At 35.2% G+C, this 25,793-nt stretch overlaps 1 protein-coding gene across 1 annotated transcript in view; it reads right to left on the reverse strand.

The window, feature by feature from the left end:
• Nucleotides 1-25,793, reverse strand: part of LOC145294204 (histidine ammonia-lyase-like) — an 85,864-nt gene that overhangs the window by 57,531 nt on the left and 2,540 nt on the right. The window contains exons 2-6 of the mRNA XM_080141316.1: nt 14,075-14,135; nt 10,597-10,621; nt 7,758-7,832; nt 5,752-5,824; nt 1,933-1,999 (exon numbers count right to left, since the gene is read on the reverse strand). Of these exons, the coding sequence (XP_079997442.1) occupies nt 1,933-1,999; nt 5,752-5,824; nt 7,758-7,832; nt 10,597-10,621; nt 14,075-14,135 (301 nt within the window). The remainder of the gene's footprint in view (nt 1-1,932; nt 2,000-5,751; nt 5,825-7,757; nt 7,833-10,596; nt 10,622-14,074; nt 14,136-25,793) is intronic.

Genomic DNA, 25,793 nt, shown 5'->3' on the forward strand with positions numbered 1-25,793 from the left:
TGCATAGGAAGATGTACAAATACTGACACACAGACACACAGACAGACACGCAGACACGTTCACTTTCATAGATATACTAAAATTTCAGCCTGGCGTTGCCCGGGTGTTTGGAGGTGTATGCTGAGCAGCAAAAAAAAAAACGCTCAATTTTTTTAACTTTGACCCCTATTATGACCCTTAAAATTTATTGTTTTGGGCTCAAATTGAGTTATTAAGTTAGATCCATGTCCAAGGAACCTATATCTAAAATTTCAAGTGTGTAGAGCCAAAATTATCGGAGGAGTTAGGTAGAGTTCTCAAAGGTCAAATCGTTGAACTTTGACCCCTTAATCGCCAAATTTCTGGCCGAAAACTGATCACAGATTTTCCCAAATCTCAGTAAACTGTATATCAAATTTCGAGTCTGTAGGCTAAAAATTGACAGACAGAGTTATTGCTTAGGGAAATGTACAAAGACAAAGACACACACACACACACACACACACTCACACACAGATACACAGACATGTTCACTTTTATAGATATACTAGCATAAGTGCCCGGCGTTGACCGGTTGTTTGGAGATGTATACTGAGCAAAAAAAAAAAGGGTCAATTTTTTTAACTTTGACCCCTATTATGACCCCTTAATATTTATTGTTTTGGGCTCAAATCAAGTTATTAAGTTAGATCCATGTCCAACGAACCTTAAAATTTCAAGTGTGTAGACCAAAAATTGTCGTAGGAGCTTGGTAGAGTTCTCAAAGGTCAAACGTTGAACTTTGACCCCTTAACAGTGAAATTTCTGGCCGAAAACCAATCACATCGATTTTCCCAAATCTCAGTACCCTGTATATAAAATTTCGAATCTGTAGACTAAAAATTGAGTTATTGCGTATAGAAATGTACACACACACACACACACACACACACATACGTTCACTTTTATATATATACTTGCATTTCAGCCCGGCGTTGCCCGGGTGTTTGGATATGTATGTTGAGCAAAAAAAAAAAAAAAAGTAGTAGGAAGGAAGGCTCGAACCCGTACTGCAAAGGAGGAAAAGAACGGGGAAAAACCCGACGTCTATGCTGTTACGACCACCGCAAACCGGAAGTGACGTAGGTTTAAATTAAGGCTAGACAATCGAAAGGAGAGGATGACATAAAAAAATTATCCGCGAAAAAAGTAACCCCTCCTCCTGTAGAAAATTGCCCAGTTTAATGTGAATATATTAATGTTTTTAGCCAATTTTTCGAAATTTATCGTATGAAAGGTCCAACTTTAAAACGATATTGATCTTGGTAAAATCCGTCGCCTTTATTGAAAGTTTAAGGCAGACATGCAAACAGACATACATACATACATTTATATATTGGTAACTAAAAATTTTCGACCCAAACCGATGAAAAAGCTTGCCCTATCTCTGAATACTCTTTATGTAAAATTTCAAATATTTAGAAATATTTACAAAATGTCGTAATTGATATTTTATAATCATCCTTCGGAATTGAACACTCTTTATTCATATCTATTCATATTTTATTATCACGATCGTATCGGAATAAAACTTTACAATTTTTTATAATATGCTTATGAGGAAAATCATGAAAATATGAAAGCTCTAATTGACATAATATGTTAACCATTGAGTTTAATTTTTGCTGTAGTATTTATTATATTGTGGGGATACATAATTTCTTATTTATTAATAAATACATTTTGTATCATGTAATCTGTGAATATCGTTGTTTAAAACGACAAAATTTTCTTATTAAGCAAAGCAAACTTTCCTTATGAACAATTATTTTCATAAATTTATTTACGGAGTAAGGATTTCTTTCACTTTCAGGTTTTGCATAAAATTTTAACTCGGCAGACATTTTCTTTCTAGACCGCTGTGTCTACACATTACCCAATATATTATCATTTGATTAATGTTTATTTACTTACACTAGTTGGTCTGGAGGGATTAATGTCCGTGCAAAGTTACCGAATCCAGTGGTGATCCCATAGACAACTAAAAAAAATAAAGAAATGGCAAAATGTAATATTATTAGTTAATAAAGCAAATGAAGAAAAAGATGATTTCACGTGAATGGATATATATATATATATATATATATATATATATATATATATATATATATATCTCATAGATATATATATATATATATATATATATATATATATATATATATATCCATTCACGTGAATGGATATATATATATATATATCCATTCACGTGAAATCATCTTTTTCTTCATATGGATATATATATATATATATATATATATATATATATATATATATATATATATATATATATATATATATATATATCAATTCACGTGAAATCATCTTTTCCTTCATATATAAAAGATGATTTCACGTGAATGGATATATATATATATATATATATATATATATATATATATATATATATATATCCATTCACGTGAATGGATATATATATATGTATATATACATATATATATATATATATATATATATATATATATATATATCCATTCACGTGAATGTATATATATATATGTATATATATATCCATTCACGTGAAATCATATTTTTCTTCACCATTTTCCCTCCATTCACGTGAAATCATATTTTTCTTCACTATTTTCCCTCTGCTTCACTTTTTGTTATCAAGTAAGATCTTTGACTTATTTGCAGTTTCATCAAATACTTTTGTATGCAAAATCCGATCCCGCATTTTGCTAATTCCTACCCTCTGATGAGAAGGAAAGTATTTCTTCGAAACTCTGCGGATTAAGGACTATCCATTTATTAAGTGTTTCCTTTTCAGATTAAATATGTTTTTAACTCTTTTTCAAAGTGTTTTTTAACATGTTTTATTAACTATTTGCTCTTATATATATCATTGTAATATATATATATATATATATATATATATATATATATATATTTGCTCTTATATATATAATTTATATATATATATATATATATATATATATAAATATATATATATATATATATATATATATATATATATATATATATATATATATATATATATTACAATTTTTAATCAACGTGGTTACTCATGTTTCGACTACCGGAGTCGTGTTAACGATCCAATAATTTCAGCAGACTTCACAGGATATATTACAGAGCAATATAGAGAATAAATGACAAAAAGTTATATTCCAAAATTCATGATGTTGACCATCTTATAATTTATTCCTTTAATTCAGTTGACTTATACAATTCTTGACAGTATCTGCTTAAAGGTGGCTTCCTAGCTGGGTTCGAATCTCCCAACCGGCTGGAATTTTCATCCTAAATAGATGATTGCGTAAGCATGAAACACTTGGGCATAAAAGAATAATTATCATTTAATTGTATATGGGTGTGTGCGCGTGTGTATGTGTGTAGATAGATAGATAGATAGATAGATAGATAGATAGATAGATAGATAGATAGATAGATAGACTAAAATATATTTACATAGATCAAAGATAGACAAAAACATATAGATAAACTAAAATATATTTAAAAAGATAGATAAATAGACTAACATATATATATATATTTTTTTTTTACACGGTGGTCACCACTTATCAAGGCCTGGAAGCCACTCAGGGATAAGGGTTATTGCAAGTACAGTACGTTAGTGTGGAAATTTACTGAAGTGTTTACTTAAGAGGGCGGTTCATTAGGAATTTGTTAACGTTGGACTTGAACACATCCAAGTTGTAGTAAGGTAGGAAGCAGGCAAACGGAACAGAGTTCCACAGGCGTGCAGTTCTAAGAAAGAAGCTTTGTTCATGGAATCTACGTTTTGATTTAGGCACAGATAAAGAGTGGGGAAAATTTTTCACAGTGGATTCAGCTAGACGGGTGTTTTTCATGAGGGATTGGCGAGGGGGGGAGCAGAGATTGGAGTTCAGACGAGCACCTGCCATGAAAATAAGGATAAAACAAAGATAGGCTCGCAACGTCTCTTCTGTGGGAGAGAGGTTGCAGGGTAGAGAAGAGGGCATCCCCCACTAAGCCACAAAGTCTATTTTGTACTCTGTCAAGGCAGGATAGGCTGTTTTTAGCAGCTCCTGCCCAGATATGGCAGCAGTATTCCATCCTTGGATGTACTTGGCTTTTATATAGATAGAGAATTGCATCAGTAGTGAGATATCTTCTGGAGCGGTAGAAGGATCCCACCATCTTTCCAGCGACCTTGGCAACAGACTTGATGTACGTGTTCCATTTCAGATCAGGAGTAAAGGACAACCCCAGAAGCTTGTCAAAACGTGGGGCTTCTCCTAGACGAGAGCCATCCATTTCAATTGATGCCAGATGGGGATCAGAGCGTTGATGATGTAAGGATAGGAGTTTGGTTTTAGATGCATTAAAGGTAACCAGCCACGTCTTCCCCCACTAAACCATGTGCTCGAGATCAGAGGAGAGAGAATCAGAGAGAACTTTGTCATTTACAGCCTTTGATGTGTTGCTGTAGATGGTCGTGTCATCAGCATAGATGTCAACAAATGATTTAAGTATGTGCTTAGGGAGATCATTGATGTAGATCAGGAAGAGAGTTGGGCCCAGGATTGACCCTTGAGGGACTCCAGCATTAATACTGAAGGCCTCCGATTTTTGTCCATCGACCACTACTCTTATGAGCCTATCGAAGAGAAATGATTTAATGATACAGAAAACATTTCCAGTTATACCGTAGCTGGAAATCTTGTGAAGTAGGCCCTTATGCCATACCTTGTCAAAGGCCTTTGATATGTCAAGAGCAATTGCCCTAAAAAGGAAGCCTTTGTCAAGAGATTCACTAATCCTGTGAGATATAACCGTTAGCACATCTGCGGTAGATCTTGCAAAACGGAAACCATATTGTGTGTCACTAAGAAGGTTATTTCTGCTGAGGTGGTTGACTATTTCTCTATTTATATATATATATATATATATATATATATATATATATATATATATATATATATATATAGCTTTCAATTAATAAAATTATATAGAAAAAACTTTAGTCACCATCATTCTCAATGCAGTTTTGTCAAGAATTAAATGACGCACCTCTTCTGCTGACGCACGTCCATGGCAGAGATTGCTTTTCTAAGTTTCACACCATCAATATCTATGACAGAGAGATGAAACTCCCAGGTCATGAACGCATAAGTTTAGTCATTATAACAATGCAATTTGCAATCCCCTCTGATCCATTCGGGCAGAATAAAAATTAGAATCATTACTGGAACCCCCTTGTATATATACACACACACACACACACACACACACACACACACACACACACACACACACAGGCGATTTGAGCACTATAAAAGTGGTGGCGGGTGTCTATTTAAATAGACATTCCGACGAGTTATTTACGGGCGTTGATTCCATGGTCGAGTGGGAGAACCGCCGACTATCAACACGACGGTTCTAGGTTCAATCCTTGGCTTGGGAGAGATGCTAGTCTAGCGGCACTGATGAGTTGTGATACAACAAAACAGGACTGTATGTCGATGACTACAAATATATATATATATATATATATATATATATATATATATTATTAATGATCCTTTTGTTTCAGAGCAAGTGTAGCACATGTGCACAATAATTTGTGCACTAGTTTTTACTATTACTTTGGACTCAGAGACGTAAACTTCCACAAAGTAATCATTATAATATGAGTACTCATATACAGACAAATATTTTCTCAGCGTAATATTTATTTTTGTTAATACAGTCATTTTTCTATCTTACCTTTATTGCTCACAACGATTTCATCCAAAAGATCACGTGCTTTAACGACAGCTTGGATGGCCTCATCACTGAGCTGAAAAAAAATGGACAGATCAATGCAATTTTTTCTTTTTTTGGGGTGGAGGGGGGGCAGTAGTAATGTATAAACACAGCATAATATTGTGAAATAATTATTTTCTTTTTCGTCTGTTGTGACATGTTACAATCATGAAGCATTTTGGTACTCTCGCATAGGGCAGTTCTTGTGAGGTGGTCGGATCTTATGATAATTGATCAAACTTGTACTCACTTCGGCAGTACATATACTATATTAATCAGACTTCAGAACTTTGAAGGAATTCTTCCAAACCATTCCCATTCTTTTGAATGTTCCAGGATTGGTCTTCTTGTTGCTTTGGTTGCTTGGAGACCTGGGTAGAAAGTACCAGTCAACAATCCGTTCTGAGATACACTACATGGGTATTACCTAGGAGACCCACCCTTCCAGCCCTTGTCATCTGGTTTTCAGATGGGGCTTGTTGCCTGGGGGGAGGGGCTATCAAAGAATACCAACATAATGCTTAGGCAATTTTTGCTAGGCCAGAGTGCGCCTTCTTCTTTTAGGGGTGCTAGTTTGACATCCCCACCTTCTGACCTTGTGACACATCTTGCTGTGGAAGGTAGCAAGTGAATATCAACCCTTTGCGATTTATCCAGAAGTCACAGAACACTTTTGTAACAATCATGAATAAAATAAAGATTTATTTATTTTCTCTCAAAAATCAACGTCCCTGCCAAGCGATTTGGCCATACACTGACCAATCAGTTTGTATGGCGCATTGATTTCGTTTGTCCCTTAAGGAACTTCTTTGGCCACTTTGGTAATCATGATCGGTCACCAGAATGAAACCTAGGAAGCATCGAAGAAATATATCACTTCTTTCTCTCTTTTTTGTCCTGATCCACTAGATATCCCAGCATTGATGATCTTCACTGAATATAACTGCTAGCCGACCTTCGACAGATGAAAGACCATTCAACACTTCTTTTTCCTCACTCGGACATTATCCAACTTTCTGCTGCTGAAACAAACCCTTTTGTTGTGGTTTAAAAGAAGTTGGGTTTTTTCTCCTTCCTTTCATGTTACTATTTACTGTTACTATATTAGAAGTACACATCTCGCATCGCTAAACTTACAAGCAGCAATGAAGTAGGATATCTTCTCTGCCGCCCCAGTCAACTTAACCTCAAACAAAGCTATTCTCAACTAGCAGATATACTACTTTACGACTGTTAGTATCCGAATTTTCTTACTTCATCACAGTGACATTTTTTTTTAATTTTTGGCAACCTATACCCAATGGTGTAAGTGATTTAATGCTAGTCATTATGCATACTTCATTTTTAGTGTTTTATTTTCTTTCCGTAAAATAATAGATACCCACCATAAGGATTTTTCCATAGAGAGTTTACAGTGATGGAAATGTTGCACAATCAACAACTGAATCTCTTTTGAACTGATATTCAGTAAAGTATTATAATAGCATTTTCATTGATCCGTCATGTTAAAGTTTGAAATAATATTTTGTTGCTCGGTCATGTTTAAGTTTGAAATAGCATTTTTTGTTGGTCTGTCATGCTTAAGTTTTAAATAACATTTTAATGGTCTGTCACAAGTAAGTTAGAAATAACATTTTAATGGTTTGTCATGCTTACCTTTATTGCTCACAATCATAGAAGCTTAAAGTAGCATTTTCATAGGTCTGTCACCCTTAAGTTTGAAATAGCATTTTTATACGTAGGTTTGTCAAGCTTAAGTTTGAAATAGCATTTTCATGGGTCTGTCACGCTTAAATTTAAAATAACATTTTCCTGGTTTGTCAAGATTGTGCATGAAATGGCATTTTCATTTATTGATTCACAAATTGATTTATTATTGTTTTAAATAAAAAAAATAAATATAAATTATATGGATTCAATAATTGAAATTGCATTTATAGCATCAGTAATAAAAGATAATTTCTTACCTTAATTAGGAATTCACCTTTGCCCAATTGTATAAGGTCATTCGTTGTCAGTGAATTTCCATCAAGAACTAGATACTATAAATAAAAGAAAAATATTTGATAAACATTAACTTGTAGGAAAATAATATCCTGTTGTTGTCGTTGTTGTTGTTGTTGTTGTTATTATTATTATTATTATTATTATTATTATTATTATCATTATTATTATTATTATTATTATTATTATTACACCTTTTAGCTCGTTAAAAACGTACAAAAGTTATAGACCACTGAGTTGCTTTACGCCAAATTAATGGTTGAATATGATTAACTTTATGCTCATTTTAGCATTAAATACCAATCCTTATCAATCTCTATTACTCCCTAACTACGTATTGAATAGATACCATTACACTTAGTTTGCTGCACCTTATCATAACAAAGGTTTCATACAATATTTTTGCCAGATCGACTCAGTAGTTTCCGAGAAAACTTCTACAGTAAATGTGGTATTGTTGTGACTAACCCCCATTATTCATTTACTATCTATCAGACGGATACCATAATACTGAGTTCACTACACCTTATCATAACAAAAGTCCATACAAAATCTCAGCCAGTTAGGCCTAATAGTTTCCAAGAAAAAGTGGAACGAACATATAGAGAGACAGAGGGAAATATGATATAGATTATTTACTTATTTGTAATCGAACACTTCAAAATAAGCATTCCAAAGATTTACGCTATTAATATAATGTTGGAATACGGAATAAATTCTGTTAAGTCTCTCATCTGATAGTTTCCAAAATGTTTCTTTTTTTCTTTCTTTTTTTTTATTATTTCTGTTGTAATAGAATATCCTACACCCACCTTTTCTTGGTTTTCTTTTCCTATTAATGCAGGTGTTCCTCAAGACTCTATTCTGGATCCAACATTGTTTCTTTTCTATATAAATGACTAAGGCTATGACAACAGCATATTCTTTTCATTGTTTTGACTCTCGAGTATATATCCGACACAGTTAGACACAGTTAATCACTCGAGAACCACATCACTCTATATAAAACCATATAAGATATCAACGAATACACACTCGAGAGTCAAGACAATAAAAAGAATATGCTGTTGTCCTAACCCTATAAATGACCTTCCAGAGAATATTATTCAGAAAATTAACGTTTATGCTGATGACACTATCCTCTATTCTGGTATTCTTTCTCACCCATTTTTCTTGGATCAGTTGAAATATGCAGTTGATCTAAAAGTTGATTCGGATTCTACTATGGACTGGAGTAAGAAATGGCTTGTTTTCTTTATCTTGTTAAAACTCAGCTATAGTCTTTCAATCATAGGCGTGTCCCTTTTCTTCCTGAAATTCTTATGGATAGCTCTGCTCTCGATGAAAAATCAACTCTTAAACTTTTTGGTCTTTCTTTCTCATCAAATCTTGGGAGTCCATATATTAAATCCATTGCTCTTTCTCATTCTCATAAAATCGGTTCTCTCGCCCTAAACACTTTCTCACACTAAGACTATTCTCTCTCGCTTCACATCTACTATTAGACCATGCATGGAATATTGTTGTCAGATTTGGGGTGATGAATCTGTGTCTCACTTGAAGGTTCTTGAAAAATTGAAAAAAAAACGGATCTGTAATTTTATTGGCTCCACACTTTCCTTCTCACTGCAACCTCTCTCCCACAGACGTGATGTTGTTAGTCTCAGTCTTTTCTACAAATACTATTATGGCATGTGTTCCTCAGAAGTGTCTGATCAATTCCTTGCTTCCTTTGTTCCAGCTCGTTTGACTTGTTGGTCTAGTGGTCTCCATTAATTCACTGTTTTAATACCTCATTTTATGCTTATTCCAGTAGCTTCTTTACAAGGACTACAAGGTTGTGGAACTCTTTTCCTGCTCTCTGTTTTTTTCTAACTATAGCCTTGTTTTTTTTTTTTTTTCAAGACTAAGGTCAATAGGCACCTCGTGTCTTTGCAATAATCAGCTTCTGTTTTTGTTATCTCCTTACATCAAGTGGCTTCATGCCTTGTCTCGAGCGAGTTCCATAAAAGAAAAGGACTTACTATGTATACATTCTAGACTACATTTTTAATCGAATTTGAAATTCGCTTTTAACGGTTTTCCCACTGTATATTAATTTAATTCAGCAAAATACTCTGACCGGATTTTACCAGTGGATTATCTTTCCTCCTCCCGCGATGAATGTTTGCAACCACAATTTCAAAGTTTTCGGTATTTATACTGATCAGTAAGTTTCTTCTATTTTACTTATTTGTTCATTTCCCCTGAAGAGAAAAGTATAAATTTTTGAAATTCCATGGATTGAAGAAAAATTCTTTTATATTCCCTGTTTTTGAACATTTGATGATTCATTAAATAATGTCAATTTTTTTTATCTGTCATCATTATTTGTTGAATATCCACCAATTTTGCACTGTTAACTATACTACATCATTGCTCACTTGTGACAAAACATATCTCGTTGCTACAATTCACTGCAACGAAATACTTCATCAATGTGGAACTTCCTGACGCTATGGAAATTCTCGGGCTTGAAAAACATCAGACTTTTCCGATAGTGACACAAGAGAGAGAGAGAGAGAGAGAGAGAGAGAGAGAGAGAGAGAGAGAGAATTCCCAGTGTGTATCCCAACGAAGTTTCAATTAATTACACATGGCTATAAGAATTGTAAAGATTCATGTGTGTTTACTCGAGTGGAAGTGGGGAGAGGGGGCTTTATTTAAAGTTGATCTTTTTAATTTAAGGGTATATTTTTATTTTCGAAGATGAGCTTTTTTAATTTGAAAGTTTTTAAAAATGTAGAATATAGGTGTACTTACGTCTTTGGCCACTTTTGGTGTTTCTCTGAATTGGGTTCATCAAGGACATAACGGACCATTATTCACAGCTCAAAACACAATTACAATAAGCATATATGGTTCTGGCACAGCTTGAGCAGGTGTTATTCATACCAGTCGGGGGGGGGGATTACATCCTCGACAGTCAGGTCAACAATGACTTTGTTGCCATCAGACCGAGGTATGATTCTGTTGACACAGGGGCTTTACCTTCCACCGAAGGAAGGGTTAGTTTAAGCTAATCGTTGGGGCTTCCCCTACTAGAGAATGCCAATGGGGTTTGGCATGATTTTTTTAGTAGACAAGAGTGCCCTTCACAAAGTACGGTAACTTTTCAAAACCAATTTGACCTTGCGTCCTACCTCCTACAGAGGAGGTAAATAAACATTCGGAACAATAATCCCTCCTCCCAGGCATTACCTCTCACTTTTGAGGGATTAATGTGTTCATTGCCGACTGAGTAAGGTCTAATGTGGCTATACATATTTTGTTCCAATCCAGAGTGCCATTTTCTGAGTAGCTAAATTATCTCCACATTAAAATTCGACTATGTGTCAAAATTTGCCCTCATGGGGAGACGAGTAAACAGGGGAGCATTGCGACTAGAACGTGCTATGAACCATCACTCAAAATGATCAAAAATTGCAGATAGAACTTTGTTTAATCTTGAGAGGCGAATGATATCAGATATCCATTTGTAACCGATTCATCGGAGGAAACGTGATAAAACCTTAAACATGTGTTATATTGCATCAATTACGGTGCATCAACAATTCTGATGGGTTTATAAAAGCGAGACTGAATACACCTTTTTTATCATTCTCATGCCTTTTGGCTATGTCCTTGAGTGGCTTGTGTCCCACCGTTAATCGCATCTGGAAACAAAAGCTTTCTCATTACATAGTAACAGACCTAAGTCTCTATTCATTTCTGAACAACTGGCCACAATGAATTTATTGCAGTCGAAGGTTCATTGTCGATTCTCGTTACTTTACAAGGACGGTGGAGACTATTTTGCTGTGATCTTAGTTACCATTAACTTATTCTCGTCGCCGACACGAGAATTCTACTCGATCCATTTTCTCTGGGATCCAGTGACAGACTTTTGCTCTCCCTGACACCCACAATCAGACTATCTACTATCAGACTATCACAATCAGACTATCTATCGTTTGGACCTTCCTCCAAAATCACTTTCCACAAATCGTTTTGTGACGTGGCAATCTGACAAAACCACGCCATGTCAACAACTGTTCTGCTCGTTTGATATGTTTCTCACCATTTATGCTATGATTCACTCCTTTATTTATCTAATTTGCCCTCTTTTCCATCGTATAAAACATGAAAGAAGTAAACAGATACACTCAATAAAATAATTTATATGTTTTTAAAAATTCTGCTTCCTTCTTTGACAGCCAGTACTCAAAGTCGTACAAAGAAGCCATAAAAGTTTGAAACATTGATATTTTATGCTTGTGTTTTAGATATCCAAATATCACATACTAACATTTAAATATGAAACGAGCCAAAGAAACATTAAAATTTTCAGAGTCTTAGAGAAACCATATTATGGGTCAATTCAGAGGTGGATTTAATCAGCGTCAAATAGCCGCTCATACCTGGCTTCCAGTTTCTGCTATTAACTGAAGCATTCTTCAGTTCGCTAATAAGGAAAATATAATACGAGGTGTCTTCAATAAGTTTCCAGACTTTTTTTTCGTATGGGCATTTTTATTGATAGTACACTAATGAAACTCTAGTCTCCTTTGAAGTAATCTCCTCCAGTTATAAGGCACTTGTTGCACCGTTTCAACAACTTGTGAAAGGCTCCATGGAAGTCCTCTTGTATGAGCATGTCAATGAACCCTCGTCACAGCCTCTGTTATCTCCTCAATTTTCTCATAACGACAACCTCTAAACCTTTACTTGAGCTTAAAGAATAACCCTCATGGAGCAAGGTCTGAACTATATGGGGGAGGAACTGTCTTGATGCCCATGTTGGTCAAATAGTCTGTAATATTCTCTGAGGAACCTTAGGACAAATTTTGCACAAATCTTCCGCATCTTCAGTTCCTCGCAAATAATAGTGTGTACAGTTCCCACACTGACATCTATCTGTGCATCTATTGTCTCTATAGACACACGACGATCCTTATTCATGAAATTCTTTATTTGGCCAATCAACTCTAGTGTTTTGAATTCCTTAGTTCTCTCACACCTCTCATCATCACTCACAGACTCTCTGCCTTTCTTGAATCTCTTAAGCCACTCAATATCTGATGCTCGATTCATGCAGGATGATCCAAAAGCAGTCTGGGGCATTCCATACGTTTTTGTTGCATTTTTTTTTCCAAGTTTAAAACATAATTTTATTTCATAGGGTTCTTCTCACGTCCAGATTGCATTTTTGAAATTCAATCAGGCTTTAGTAGGGTGTATTTTAATTTCTATTGTAGCTGTTCATTTGAACATGGAATCATAAAAATTGTCCAGTCATCTCATAAGGTGCATAGCAATAGCATACTGAACTTTCAAGAGTCTACGACAATCTTAAATGCCTGTACAAAAAAGTCTGGAAACTTATTTAAGGCACATCGTATGATAGGTATAGTGCTATCTGAAACACAAAAGATATCAATTAGTATAAAATGTTTCAAACTTTTACTGATACTTTGAACGACTTTGAATCCTGATCGTCAACGAAGGAAGCAAAAAGGAGACTATCGATCATCGAGATAAAATTTTAAGTCTAACTTCTGGCCTGACCAAACTCAATCATCAACTGAAATCTTGTCGAGTGCACACAAAATATAAGGGAAATCGTCTGCACTGGTGTGGACATGTAGTACACACACGCCCATCGTAAAAATGAGATTCAGGATAGAAATCTCTCGACAAAGGGTAAAAGGATAGCCTAAACAAAGGCTGCTAGATACCCTACAGTAATAGCTCAAGACGACTGGATTTCATTATGATCAGGCGTTATGTATAAGGGAGAGAGAAATCCAATCTGAACCCCACTTCACGAGATAAACACAAAAGAAATGATTATCAATCTTATATGAATAGAAACAGATAGAGAGATAAATAGAGGCAAACCAACTCTACTGTCATTAACATAACAACTCTTGCAGACGCAACAAATAACTAAGAAAAGAAAGAGAAAGAGAGACAAAACAACTCTATAGATGGAACTATTTCTGCTTCTACTATACTCTACACACACCTCTACTATTACTGCTACTACTACTATTGATAACAAAACGAATTACTACTATTACTACTACAAAGACAATGTGTCTACCAACACAGCTGTTCACACACACCGTTCATAGGAGCTGCAATTATAAAGGTGTCACGAAATAGTTATGATATAGTTGTTACAAACTATGTGTGTGATCCAGAAACAATGAAAACTATAATCGTCGCTGAAGTTAGGCAATCAGTAATTAAAGGATACGTCGGGCATTCCAGGTAAGCATCTTCTGTGGGTTTCGAATTGTAGACATCGCCTTCCATAACTGAAAAATAAAAATCAGAAGAAAGATAATGGTAAAACATCATTGGCACACTTGTCTGTTAAAATTTCCATAAATGGCGTGCTTGTCTGTTAAAATTTCCCCAAATGGAGTTTGTTTCAGTTTCAACATGGAACACATTACAGATTAATTATGGTCGGCATCAAATCTAATGTCACCTTTTTTCAAAAACTGTTCTCATAAGTAGTTAAATTCAATTCACCTTTCTCTGAAATAGTGTTGGATAGGTGATAGACAGTGCTGGAAAATATCGGAGCCAGGCAAAACCAGATGTAAATCAGATTGCAGGTGATGACGTGAACCCTACATCCTGATCGAAGAATCAAGATCATGGAACAATTAGAGAAATATTTAACTCTGGATTACAATTGCTAAAATTACAAAGCATAATATTCTATTGAGAAGAAGAATGTCAATATAACTGAGTAGCAATGCCAACCAACGGAGTTTTAAATATAAAAATAAGTCGCAACAAAGACAATCAGACAGAGATAAGAGAGAGAAGCCAGCGACACACTTCTGTCATCATCTGACCGACCAATCACATTCCCGATACTGACCTGAACTCTCTCATTTGTCATATTATCATCTGTAAAATAAATAAAACTTTGTTGATTTAACAAGTTGTTGTTTGATTACAAAACCCACGGTAATCAAAGTGTGACCTTGCAACGTGTCCTTACACGCCCTTGACCCTCTGATCGCGGCCCAGCTATGATCTGCACCCTGGTCGGTATAGTTATGATATGTCGACTGGGCAACCAGGTCTGCCAACCGTTAGTACGTCGCGTCACCCAGTGAGTTCTTTGTTGTTAAGGCGTTGGGGATTCTTCTCGGATGCTCGGTCCTCAAGGCCTGTTCTCCGTGGATCGTCTAGTCATTCTGGGTGTTCGTTGACGGATACGGTGTCACAAATGGCAAATAAAGAAATATCCACATATAGGGATCAACGCACATCAGCAACAAAACTCCAGAGGTTGGTTAATATAATATATATTTCGGAAATTCATAAAAGAAGTATTTACAGCATATACATATAGTTGACAATTAATTCAAGCAAGCAGTTAGTTCTACAACTGAGCTTCTGTTGTTGAAATACCTGGTCGGTATCGCGGACTTTGCGTAATTCTCGTTAAGTGATCGACACGTTATAAGCGTTGAGTTATCAGGCAACAAGCGAGGGGGAGAGAGAGGAGAGGTGATTCTGCCGAGACTCTGATTCCGGACTCTCTCTTCTTCTGTTCTTTCCTTACTTACTCTCTGATTTTTCATTTCTTTTATAATACAATTATGGAATGATGACGACTCCCATGTTCGTCATCGACCAATCAAATTGCTTGATTATAATTCGACGGGGCCTTTTCTCATTGGTTGATTATACTTCGATAGGGCCCTTTTTCATTGGTCCATTTCCAAAAGTGGATTGACTCCTCCCTTAATTAACGCCCAACTTACACGTTGTATTAATTAACTCCTCCCTGGCTTACTAATGGAATTTTTCATATACAGGAAAATTATTTTTCCTTTGACTTAAAGCAAATCACGTGATTTTATTTGTTTTAAAATTATCTATTGATCTCACTTTTCACTTTGATAATTCAAAGGAATTTTAGTTTATCTTTGAATTAAGTTCTGGTTGTCGGCCATTCTATTATATCAGACATTTTGTTTACGTCAAAAGACCAAGAATGCATTTGTCGCTTTGAACTTATCGGACAACACATTTTCCCATCCGAGCAAAAATATTTCCTAACTTCCATTTTCGTTCGACCTGATTCACCAAATGACAATTCTCGATACGTTATTTTATTGTTTTGAAATTTCGGACAATTCATTTTTTTTCCTATTCTTTGTTCTAAAACATAATGCCGAGTCACTGCGTGTGTTTCTCTTAGATCAAAAACAACCCTTTTTTTCAACTTGTCAAAACTCACAGATCAACCTAGGCTCATAGTTTTGCCAATTGCGGGTGTGAAATCCCCACCCCTCCGGCTCCTGTACACTATGATTTCGGCCCTTGGAGATCAAACGCCTGTGTATTTTGGCTAAAATATTTTATGCATTCTTTTTCGCTTTTGAAGTCTAGAATGTAATTTAACCTCTCGCTACAAAGGCACTCTTGCCGCCGCCATCTCAACAACAGACTTAGCTCAGAATTTATTCACAAAAAAAAATTAATAATAATTTTTATTCCTTCAACCCGATCATCGTCCGGGAACAAAAAATTACTTTTAACCAAAATAAACGTCACATCAACCCTACAGGTCTGATGTGGCCTCTCTTTAGTGTTACAAAAGTGCATATAATATGGTACACATTTTGTAAAAGTGTGTCTTTAAACTATATAGATGACAATATAACAATAAGAATTAAAATGTCATAAAATGACAATATAACAATAAGAATTAAAATGTCAAAAATAAATATTCAAAATTATATATCGTTTTGTCATCTTTTTTCTACGTTTTCTTTTTCTATTTTATTAATTATTTATTAATAATTAGTGATGGGACGATTTCAATATTTTTCCTGATTCCAATACAATTACCAATTCCATATTAAATTTCTGATTCTGATACAATTACCGAATCCGATTCCAATTCTTTATACATCTCTAAATATTTAATTATAGAGTTGTTATTTTTCCCGATTACCATAAAAAAACATGTTGAATGTGCAGATATTTTGTAACACGTAAAAATACACTTGTGGTTGATCTATAAATTTTAGCTTTATTAGTTATTTAATATTAATAAAGATTGATCATTTTATCATTACTACTAGCAGTGGAAATTTTGCTTTAAACAAAATCAAATAAAAAATTAAAAGAATCGTTTTTGGCATCGGAAATAGAAACAAAATTTTCCCGATTTCGATACCAATTCTGATACTGATACCGATTGCATTACCCTGAAAGTGAAGATTTTTTGGATTTCTGATTCCAATTCTGATTAATCATTCAAACACAACTAATGAGTCACAGCTTATCAAGAGCCAAAGGCCACGAGAAGATAAGGGTTCATGGGCTTGTCAGGTGGATAATGAGACAAACACTTTGATTCGAGACGATGGTTGAAACTGGCTCGAATTTGATTATTTTCGAGGATGGCTTGACGAGAATTAAATATTAGATCATTTTGTAATCAACCGGAAAGCAGTCCAATCGTATTTTGTTATACAGATGAGGAGCTCTTGAAAAAACAACTCTACTCATATAAACTATGTTTAGCTTCAGAAACACAGGAATAAGGGAAAACTATTCACAATGGCTGTAGCTAGACAAGTTTTTGTTATGAATGCTTTTCAGGGGGGAGGGGCAGAGATGGGAGCTTACCACAGCACCTACCATTAACATAGGCAAAGAATACCAACGTATCTTCTGTAATAATGTTGAATAAGTTTATCATATGGATGTTGATACAAGAGGATTGGAGACGATGCTTGAAACTAAGCAGAATGAGGTTACGTTAGAGGGCGGCTTAATAAGAATTTAATATTGGACTATGTTATTAACATATAATCATGTAGTCAGCTGGAAGCGTTCTTATTGTATTGTGTTCTAACAAATTTGAAAGAAACTCTGCTCATAGAAGTTCCGTTTTGCTTCAGACACACAAAGGAAGAAATGGAAATTATTTATTTAAGAAGCGGCTTAACAAGAATTGGTTATTTATTTATTTATTTATTCATTTATTCATTTGTGTACTCTTATCCTCATCTTCATAGTTGTTGTTTCACCAAATTTCAGCCAACTAGTCCTCTAACCTTCTTCAGGTGGCAAACCGCGATGGGCTAGGAATGCTGAGTCTCTTAACTGTATCTTCAATAATTACTGCCTTCCATAGTTGTTGCTGTCTCATCACGATTTGACCAACTAATCCTCTGGCCTGCTTTGGGTAGGATTTAAACTGCTATCAGACAATGTTCATCTGGAATCGTAGAGATTCAACACCTCTATTCACTGCACCACAGGCCCTGAAGAATTGGTTAATTGTTGTACCAGTTACATTTTGATGTACTATTTTCTCTTGGTGTAAATATACACAGGTTTTATCAGTGAGTAATTAGCCCATTAACCAATCGATTGACTTCGCATATAAATACAGTTTGTTGAACTGATTGTTTCTAGTAGATGGAAAAATATAGAAAAAGACGACGAGAAATCAACACATAATTTTGTAATATTTATTTTTTACACTAAAACATTACAGATTAATTCCTATTTCCAAAAATGAATGGAATTAAAAAAAAAATTTTTTTATTGCATTTTCACCACAAACAAGGCACATTGCCACTTTGTTGTAGGGGGCTACTATCAGGTACATAAGCATCAGAGGTACTGTGTAGGGAGTTGGGCAGCAAGATGTCGTTTCACGTTACTCTTGAACTTCTGCATGTCTGTACAGTTGGGGAAGCAGGGACCCGGAAGGGAATTCCAAAGTCTAGCGGTTCTGGGGAAGACACTACTGGAGTAAAAGGCTCTCTTACATCTAGGGATCTGTACCGTGAAGGGGTGGGATTTTGCTGCTGGTCTGGTTTGCCGGGGGTATTTACGTCGAGGGGGCACAAGTGCTTGCAGTTCGTCAGAGCATTCACTGTTAAAGTACTTGTAGAACAGGCAGAGGGATGCAACATTTTGTCGATGGGACAGAGGCTGAAGTTTAGATGAATTTGATTATACTAACACACTGGGGGGTCACGGGACTGACCTCTTACAAAATAAACTGAGTCCTTGGTCATGAGCACCACTTCTAACAGGTCTGAATCCCCCACTTCTTACAAGTCCTGGTCTCGGCCAAGTATATGAAATCTTACGTCACAAGACCAGGTGTAACTCATACAAACCATGACCTCTATCATTATGCCGTGTCAAAGGTCGAGCTGGGACGATTGTAAAGTTCTTGCGGTCCCATACTCGCTCAGCTTAATAGATCCAACGTCCACAAACCAAGCAACTTCAGTGATACGTTTTTTGCGCTGTACATTGCTCCTATCATAAAAAAGAATTCTCCATTCAATCGGTTGGTGTATCGTCACTGCTGTCAAGAGTGCCAGAAAAGTGTGTTGTCGGCGATCGTTCCAAAACAGGAGTAAACACAAAACATAAAAAATAAGCACAAGTCTTTGTTTTTTTTTTGGGGGGGGGGGGGTTCTTGTGATATGTATTATAAACAATGTCAACGCTGTACAAGGGTATCTCTGCTCGATGAAAGAATACAAAAAGAAAAAATAATGCAACAAAAGAATAATAAAATCAACAAGCTATGTCGCGCGCGTTCTCTTTTTCTTTTTTCTTCCTTTTTTTTTCCGTACTCGAGTAAATGGTAGTAGTCATTAGTGTTTCTATGAGAAAGAAGAGGGGGCATTCAATTTCACTTGTTATCATCTATTGATCAGGCTATGTTTTATTTTGGATCTTGTTTTTCTTTTTGTGCCTTTCTGTGATCAAATCGAGCAAAATAAGTTTTTTCTTGGGTTACTTTGTAATATCAATTCGAATTACGATATTTCTAGCATAGGTTGGTCTTCGTCTTTTTTTCCTCTTCTCGGAGGTGTTCAGTACTTTAAGTATTTGAGTTGCTAATTTCCAGCATGATTCGAAGAGTTCATTGACTGTCCACTCTTAGGACTGGTTTACTTCATGCTAGAGATAATGGTAACCTTGTGACAATCTTTGCTAAAACCCTTAAATAAAAAAATTTTTAACTCCTAAAACGAGCGTGCAGCCTTGTTTTATATTGAGGGAGAGATCAGGTTGGTGAAACACAGGCTTTCTAGTCTACCAATCAAAGTCCACCATGTAATTCCTTGCTAAAAGATGATTGTCTACAGTCTATTCTAAAATTCTTGCATATCAACCAAGCCTCAAGGACACTTGTGTTTCTCACAATCCACTGATGCCCTGGGGTCCCCAGATGTCACTCCTCTAGATTAGCTAGAATTACATTTTTATCAAACAATTCAAAAATCACATCAGACTTGATAATCCTCATCGTTCGAAAATCCAGCCTTAGACAAAACGATCATTGTTTTCCTCACTTATTTTTCTAACTTTGTCGTGTTCAATCAGAATAAAATGTATATTTTGGCAGCAAGTCTAATTGAACACGACAGAGTTATTCTTTTTGCCGATCTTTCTGGATATCTTTTCTATTTGTCGAGCAGTCTTTTTAATTTCAGCAGGCATGTTATATAAAATGGCGCTCAAAAGTTGTTGTTCGGCCATATTCTTCTCAAGCGCTTTCTATCAGTACGTCCGATTATCATAAGGAGCGATTATTGTTTTCTTTTTCTTTTCCTTTGAGGTTTGGTATATATATATATATATATATATATATATATATATATATATATATATATATATATATATATATATATATATCCTGATATATACTGGTGGATGAATGGCTAACATAATACCAAGGTCCATATTAGAGTAATACTTCTATTTGTTATAGCAATTAGTTGGCAAGCACAAGCCCCACTTCACTTGGCCTAGAAAATTGTTGTTTCTGTTTTTGACTTTGCAGAATATTATTGAGTTTTGTAAAAAAGGAAGGAAGAAAACATCAATATCTGGTGAATTTTAGGTTAAGAATCCAGTATCTTCAGACAACCTGATCTGATATATCACGTTCTGAAATTATTTGTTTTGTTGCTGAGGTAACCATCTTGCCTATCATTTTGCATATCATTAAAAAAATGTGACATTAATCAGAAATTATTAAATATTCATGGTACAATGAAGTGAAACAAATCAGTGTTATATACTGGGATTCTAGCCTGGAAGTAGATTGATTTAGCTATTATAAATTTTGAGAACATCCATTAAGTGCCTTTCAGCATGGCCAATGATGAATGGAAATAGAGTCAGTGTACCTATCGAGTCAAAAAATAAAGGTCAATGGTTAACTCCATTGACAAAAAATGGAGAAGCCGGTGTTAGATTGTTGGATGGGAATTGCGTCACATGTTCAACCAATTTAAGTTTGAAGCAAAGTTTTCGGGTAGTTGTGTTGAAGGAAGCCATAGAGCAAACGTGTGCCGACAATATAGAAACCTAAGAGAAATTTCCTTGAGACCAGCCTGTTTATTGATCAGTTTTAAATTAAGTTAGGAAACTATGTCAAAAAAACTATCCTTTTTAAAGGATTAATTTTGGCCTCTCCTCATGAAGAATTTTCTTTCCAAATAAAACCTTTAAATTGTCAAGTCTCCTTGTGTTACAGAGGAGGGGTAGATGTCAGAGGGGATGGTCGGCTGTCTCTGGGCTTTCAAAGATAGCTTCAAAGGAAAGCCGGTCAGATCCTGGATCCAGTCAAAATGGGGAACGTAGAATCCCTGGAGTTTAGGTCAGCGAGACTGGTCGATATTTCAAGACAATGTGTGGTGGAATGTTTTGACGTCATCTGTGCCAATAAAATAGTGGCAGCAGACAACAGGAAGAGAAGAGGAAGACAAATTGGAATATTTTTCTTGACTGCCAAGCAACCACACCCACGCCACGTGCCTTCACTGATGTCACAGCTGTCATACTGAAATCGAAAAGGTTGTTAGTACCAATAAACAAAATATTTTATAACCCAGCTGTGTGTGTGTTTTATTTCGCTACCAGGTGTATATATCGAGACAGTGACAAAAGTTGATTCTTAGAAATTATACAGGTTGACCCAAAAACAAAACAGGACATTCAATTGTTTTTGTGAACATTTTACAGTCAACGGAGAAAAAAAGGCCAAAGACCCTAGTGTTTTGATGTGATGTTTTGAATATAATAAACTAGTTATAACCAAAGTTGCATTTCATTCGGACAAAACACTAGGAAACGGGGCCTAATTAGAGTTGGGGCCCGTTTTTTTTTTGTCACCCTGTACAAACTGAAAAGCACATTGGACAACCGGTCGCAGCGAATATATAACACTTGTGTTTTCATGCATGAAGTTTATTTAGAAACAGCCACCGGACGATCAACGATAAAAACCGGCAGCCACACACCACATGAAGATGGATGGATAAAGCCAGAGACATGTATGTACAAGACTTTATTTAATCGAATTGTGTTCTGCAATTGTTTACTGGCAAGCACTAGTAGGTACAGCCGAGTGCGCATTTGTTGAAAAGGGTTTATATGCCATAAAACAAAGCAATTAAATCAGAATGATATTCTTGTAGCATAGATCCTGGCTTGGATAGGATATAAACTATGGTTGAATCTTTTTACCTATTAAAGGGTTATCACTTACCAAGGTGCAAAAGTCACTTGTAAATAAAATTTAATTAGATTATCAGTTGAAGATGAAAATCACATTAGGAGGATCGGAAACAATCGGGAAAATGGCCAGAATTTTATTATTTAAATGGATTGTCCGACAAGAATTTGTAAAAATTGGACATGTATGTGTGTGAAAGACTTGTTCCATTCGTCCTTATGTGTGCCGTTTCATGTCCCGTTGTGAACCTTCACTGAACGTTCTTTTTCATTATGAAAATGTTAGTTTGCTAGTTTCATAACACAATAATGGACGTGACACATACTTTGTCTAGACGCCATCTTTAATCAGTAAATATGTAAACGGCAAACAAGATACACAACAGTTGAAGTAACCAGCAGAATTAATTATTAGGTTGGGGCAAAAATAATGTCGTTTTTATACATATAGTCAGAAAGTACATGAACGTCAGAAAACATTGTTTTTGCACCCACCTGAAAACATGGGAGGGACTGATAAAAGTAGACCCAAGGGAAAGAGGGATAAATAAAGGCCTGGGAAGAAGTAGAATGACGAAACAAAAACTATCCTTTAATGCTCAATTCATGTTACTATACATGATCAAACGAAGGATGTAGTGTAACCTCTGTTCTATGGTCATCATACTATCCGTCAAAGCATTGCCTCCCCATTTTTGGAGGAGTGGGTTGTAGTATTAGTTCTGTTATCATATAACCTATTCCCAGGCATTACCTCCTTTTGGGGAGAAGATGGGGTAGTGTAGTGTGTCTTTTATTGTTATTTTATCGTCCTAAAGGATTAGCTTTGTTCTTTTGTCTGTTTGTTTTTTATTGGGAGGGGGGGCAATATTATATATGTTCATTCGATATTTATACTAGCAAAAATATTAAACCAGAGGGAGCATATCTTTGTTTGTATAGACAATGAGTAATAAAAAGCGTTTAGATTTAACACTTTATAGTTTTATCCCATCATCAGAATGAAACCTCGTGTATGTTTTGGTAGCAAAAAAGATGGCTGACACTAGTGGAGCCGAGAATAATTTATCCATGTTTATTTAATATTTTAATTTATATATTTTTATATAGTATATAAACGACAGTTGTCTTTGTGTATGTCTAGTTTAAATAAAGAACTACAAAAACAAACACCTACAAAGTTGACATATTCTTAATCAGCATTGTCCTGGAGGAATAATATCTAATAATAAAAGAAAAACTCATTCATTCTTTTGAGGTCAACTCTGACGGGTTTTTTGTTACCATATATCCTTTAACATCATCATGCTATTTCTGTAATTTCCTCCAGTTTTTGCTGGGGATAGGGCATGCTACCAGATACCCACATGGTACTTTCTTAAGATTCTAACCTTAATCCTTTTACCATAATTATTTGTATTTCTCCTGCATTTGGTTTCCTTGAATATGTTCAACAGGTACTTTTTGAAATTCTTTTCCTTGAGCTCGGTGGCTCCTACAATTACTGGAATGATGGAGATCTTCCTAAGATTCCAGTTTCTTTTCATTTCGTACATATGGCCTTAGTATTTAGTTATCTTTTCCTTACCATCTCTGTTTAAGCTGTTTTAAAGTGACTTGTAGCACTCTAGTTAATTCCTAAATCTGTTCCACTTTATTCACGTATTTACAGAGAAAAATAATTATTATTAATTGCGTAGACAATATTTTTTTAAGTACCAACAAGATGAACGGGCGAATTCTTACTTTATGTAAGAATTGAATTAAAACATTATTTTTATACGTTTTTCGTGGAGATAAAGAAAATTTTTATATTTTTATACGTTTTTCGTGGAGGTAAAGAAAAAAATACCCATTTTCTATGAATTACCATAAGTCTTTCTAATGTTCTTCGTTATTTTTTTTTTCAACTTGCGATATCGCCTCGAATGGTTCGTCATTAGACTATCTTTTTAAACTTGTGAGTTTGCTTCGAATCTTATATCGTCACCCGTGAAAGGGATATATATTCTTAAAGTAGCTAAGTGAGTCTTAGTAATCATGTGCTAAGTTGCCGTACTGCACAAGTGTTGTAGTCAAGGCTGGTAACCCTCGCATGAGGCCTGCGTACCTTACGACGTTTCTCCCATGTGCCTCTCCCGGTCAGTATTTATGGCTTAATCGGCCAATCACAGTCTTGCAAGGAGGAACGCGTTCAAAACGAATATTTCTTTCACAGTTAAAGTATGATACTGTATGATACTGACTTTTGCATTTTAAACTTTAATTTAAGCCATTATATATAAAAAAAATAATTTCATAAAATCAACAGTAGGTTCTCTACAGTGTAATGTAGACTACAATGCATTGTGGACTAAGTCACTACGAGAAACACTGGAGCTTCCTCTTCGTGCACTACGATTGGTCCTCAAGCAATCAATCGATTTGATTGAAAAATGGGCTATTTCACTGATTTCGATGACAATTAAAATATGGGTGTGTGAAAATTCATTGGTTATCATTCAATACCGGGCAAGGTCGGGTTATCCTGCTAGTATATATATATATATATATATATATATATATATATATATATATATATATATTAACCGTAGTAACAGAACTAACTTCCAAGCAAATCGTGTCACAGGTGACTTTGTACAGGGGTTCAAATCCCTCCATCAGCAATAATTATCACTTCCTGCACTGATGATTACGAAAGCATGATACACTAGTCTCGGTTGGTATACAAATAACCATTACTATTTATGTCTGTGTGTGTGTGTGTGTGTGTGTATGTGTGTGTGTGTGTGTATGTATGTGTGTGTGTGTGTGTGTGTGTGTGTGTGTGTGTGTGTGTGTGTGTGTGTGTGTGTGTGTGTGTGTGTGATATAAAAGAAACTTTGTCTGTGAATGTGTAAGTTCGTTCCCTTATGGACTCGAAACGGCTGGACCAATTTTTTTTTTAATTTCACACGAAGGTACTTGATGAGTCTGGGAGTGTTTTTTATGTAGGTTTTGTATCGGAAATGTATCCGATCAGTATCGATAATTGAAAAAGTCCGATTAAAGAAGAAACAGTCTGACTTTTGTACAACTTAAGATCACAAGTGCATTTGAGAAGTTTTATCACCGCACAGGCAGAAAAACTACGCCTATAAAATCAGCTGTACATTCTTTTATAAGACAGGGACGCGTTTTAAATTAATGTTTCTACTTAATTGAATCAATTGGATCATGATACTTGACTTTTGCATTTTAAACTTTGTGTGAAGCTATTATTTACACATAATTTTATACCATCAACAGTTGATTCTCTACAGTGCAATGTAGACTATAATGTATTGTAAACTAAGTCACTACGGGGAGATACGTGAAGCTTCCTCCATATACACTGTAGGGGGAGAGTCCCGAATTAGAGCAGTCAATCAATCGATTTGATTAAAAAAAAA

Source organism: Euprymna scolopes, chromosome 2, assembly GCF_053919585.1.
Source record: "Euprymna scolopes isolate OS-2025 chromosome 2, ASM5391958v1, whole genome shotgun sequence".
NCBI lineage: Eukaryota > Metazoa > Mollusca > Cephalopoda > Sepiida > Sepiolidae > Euprymna > Euprymna scolopes.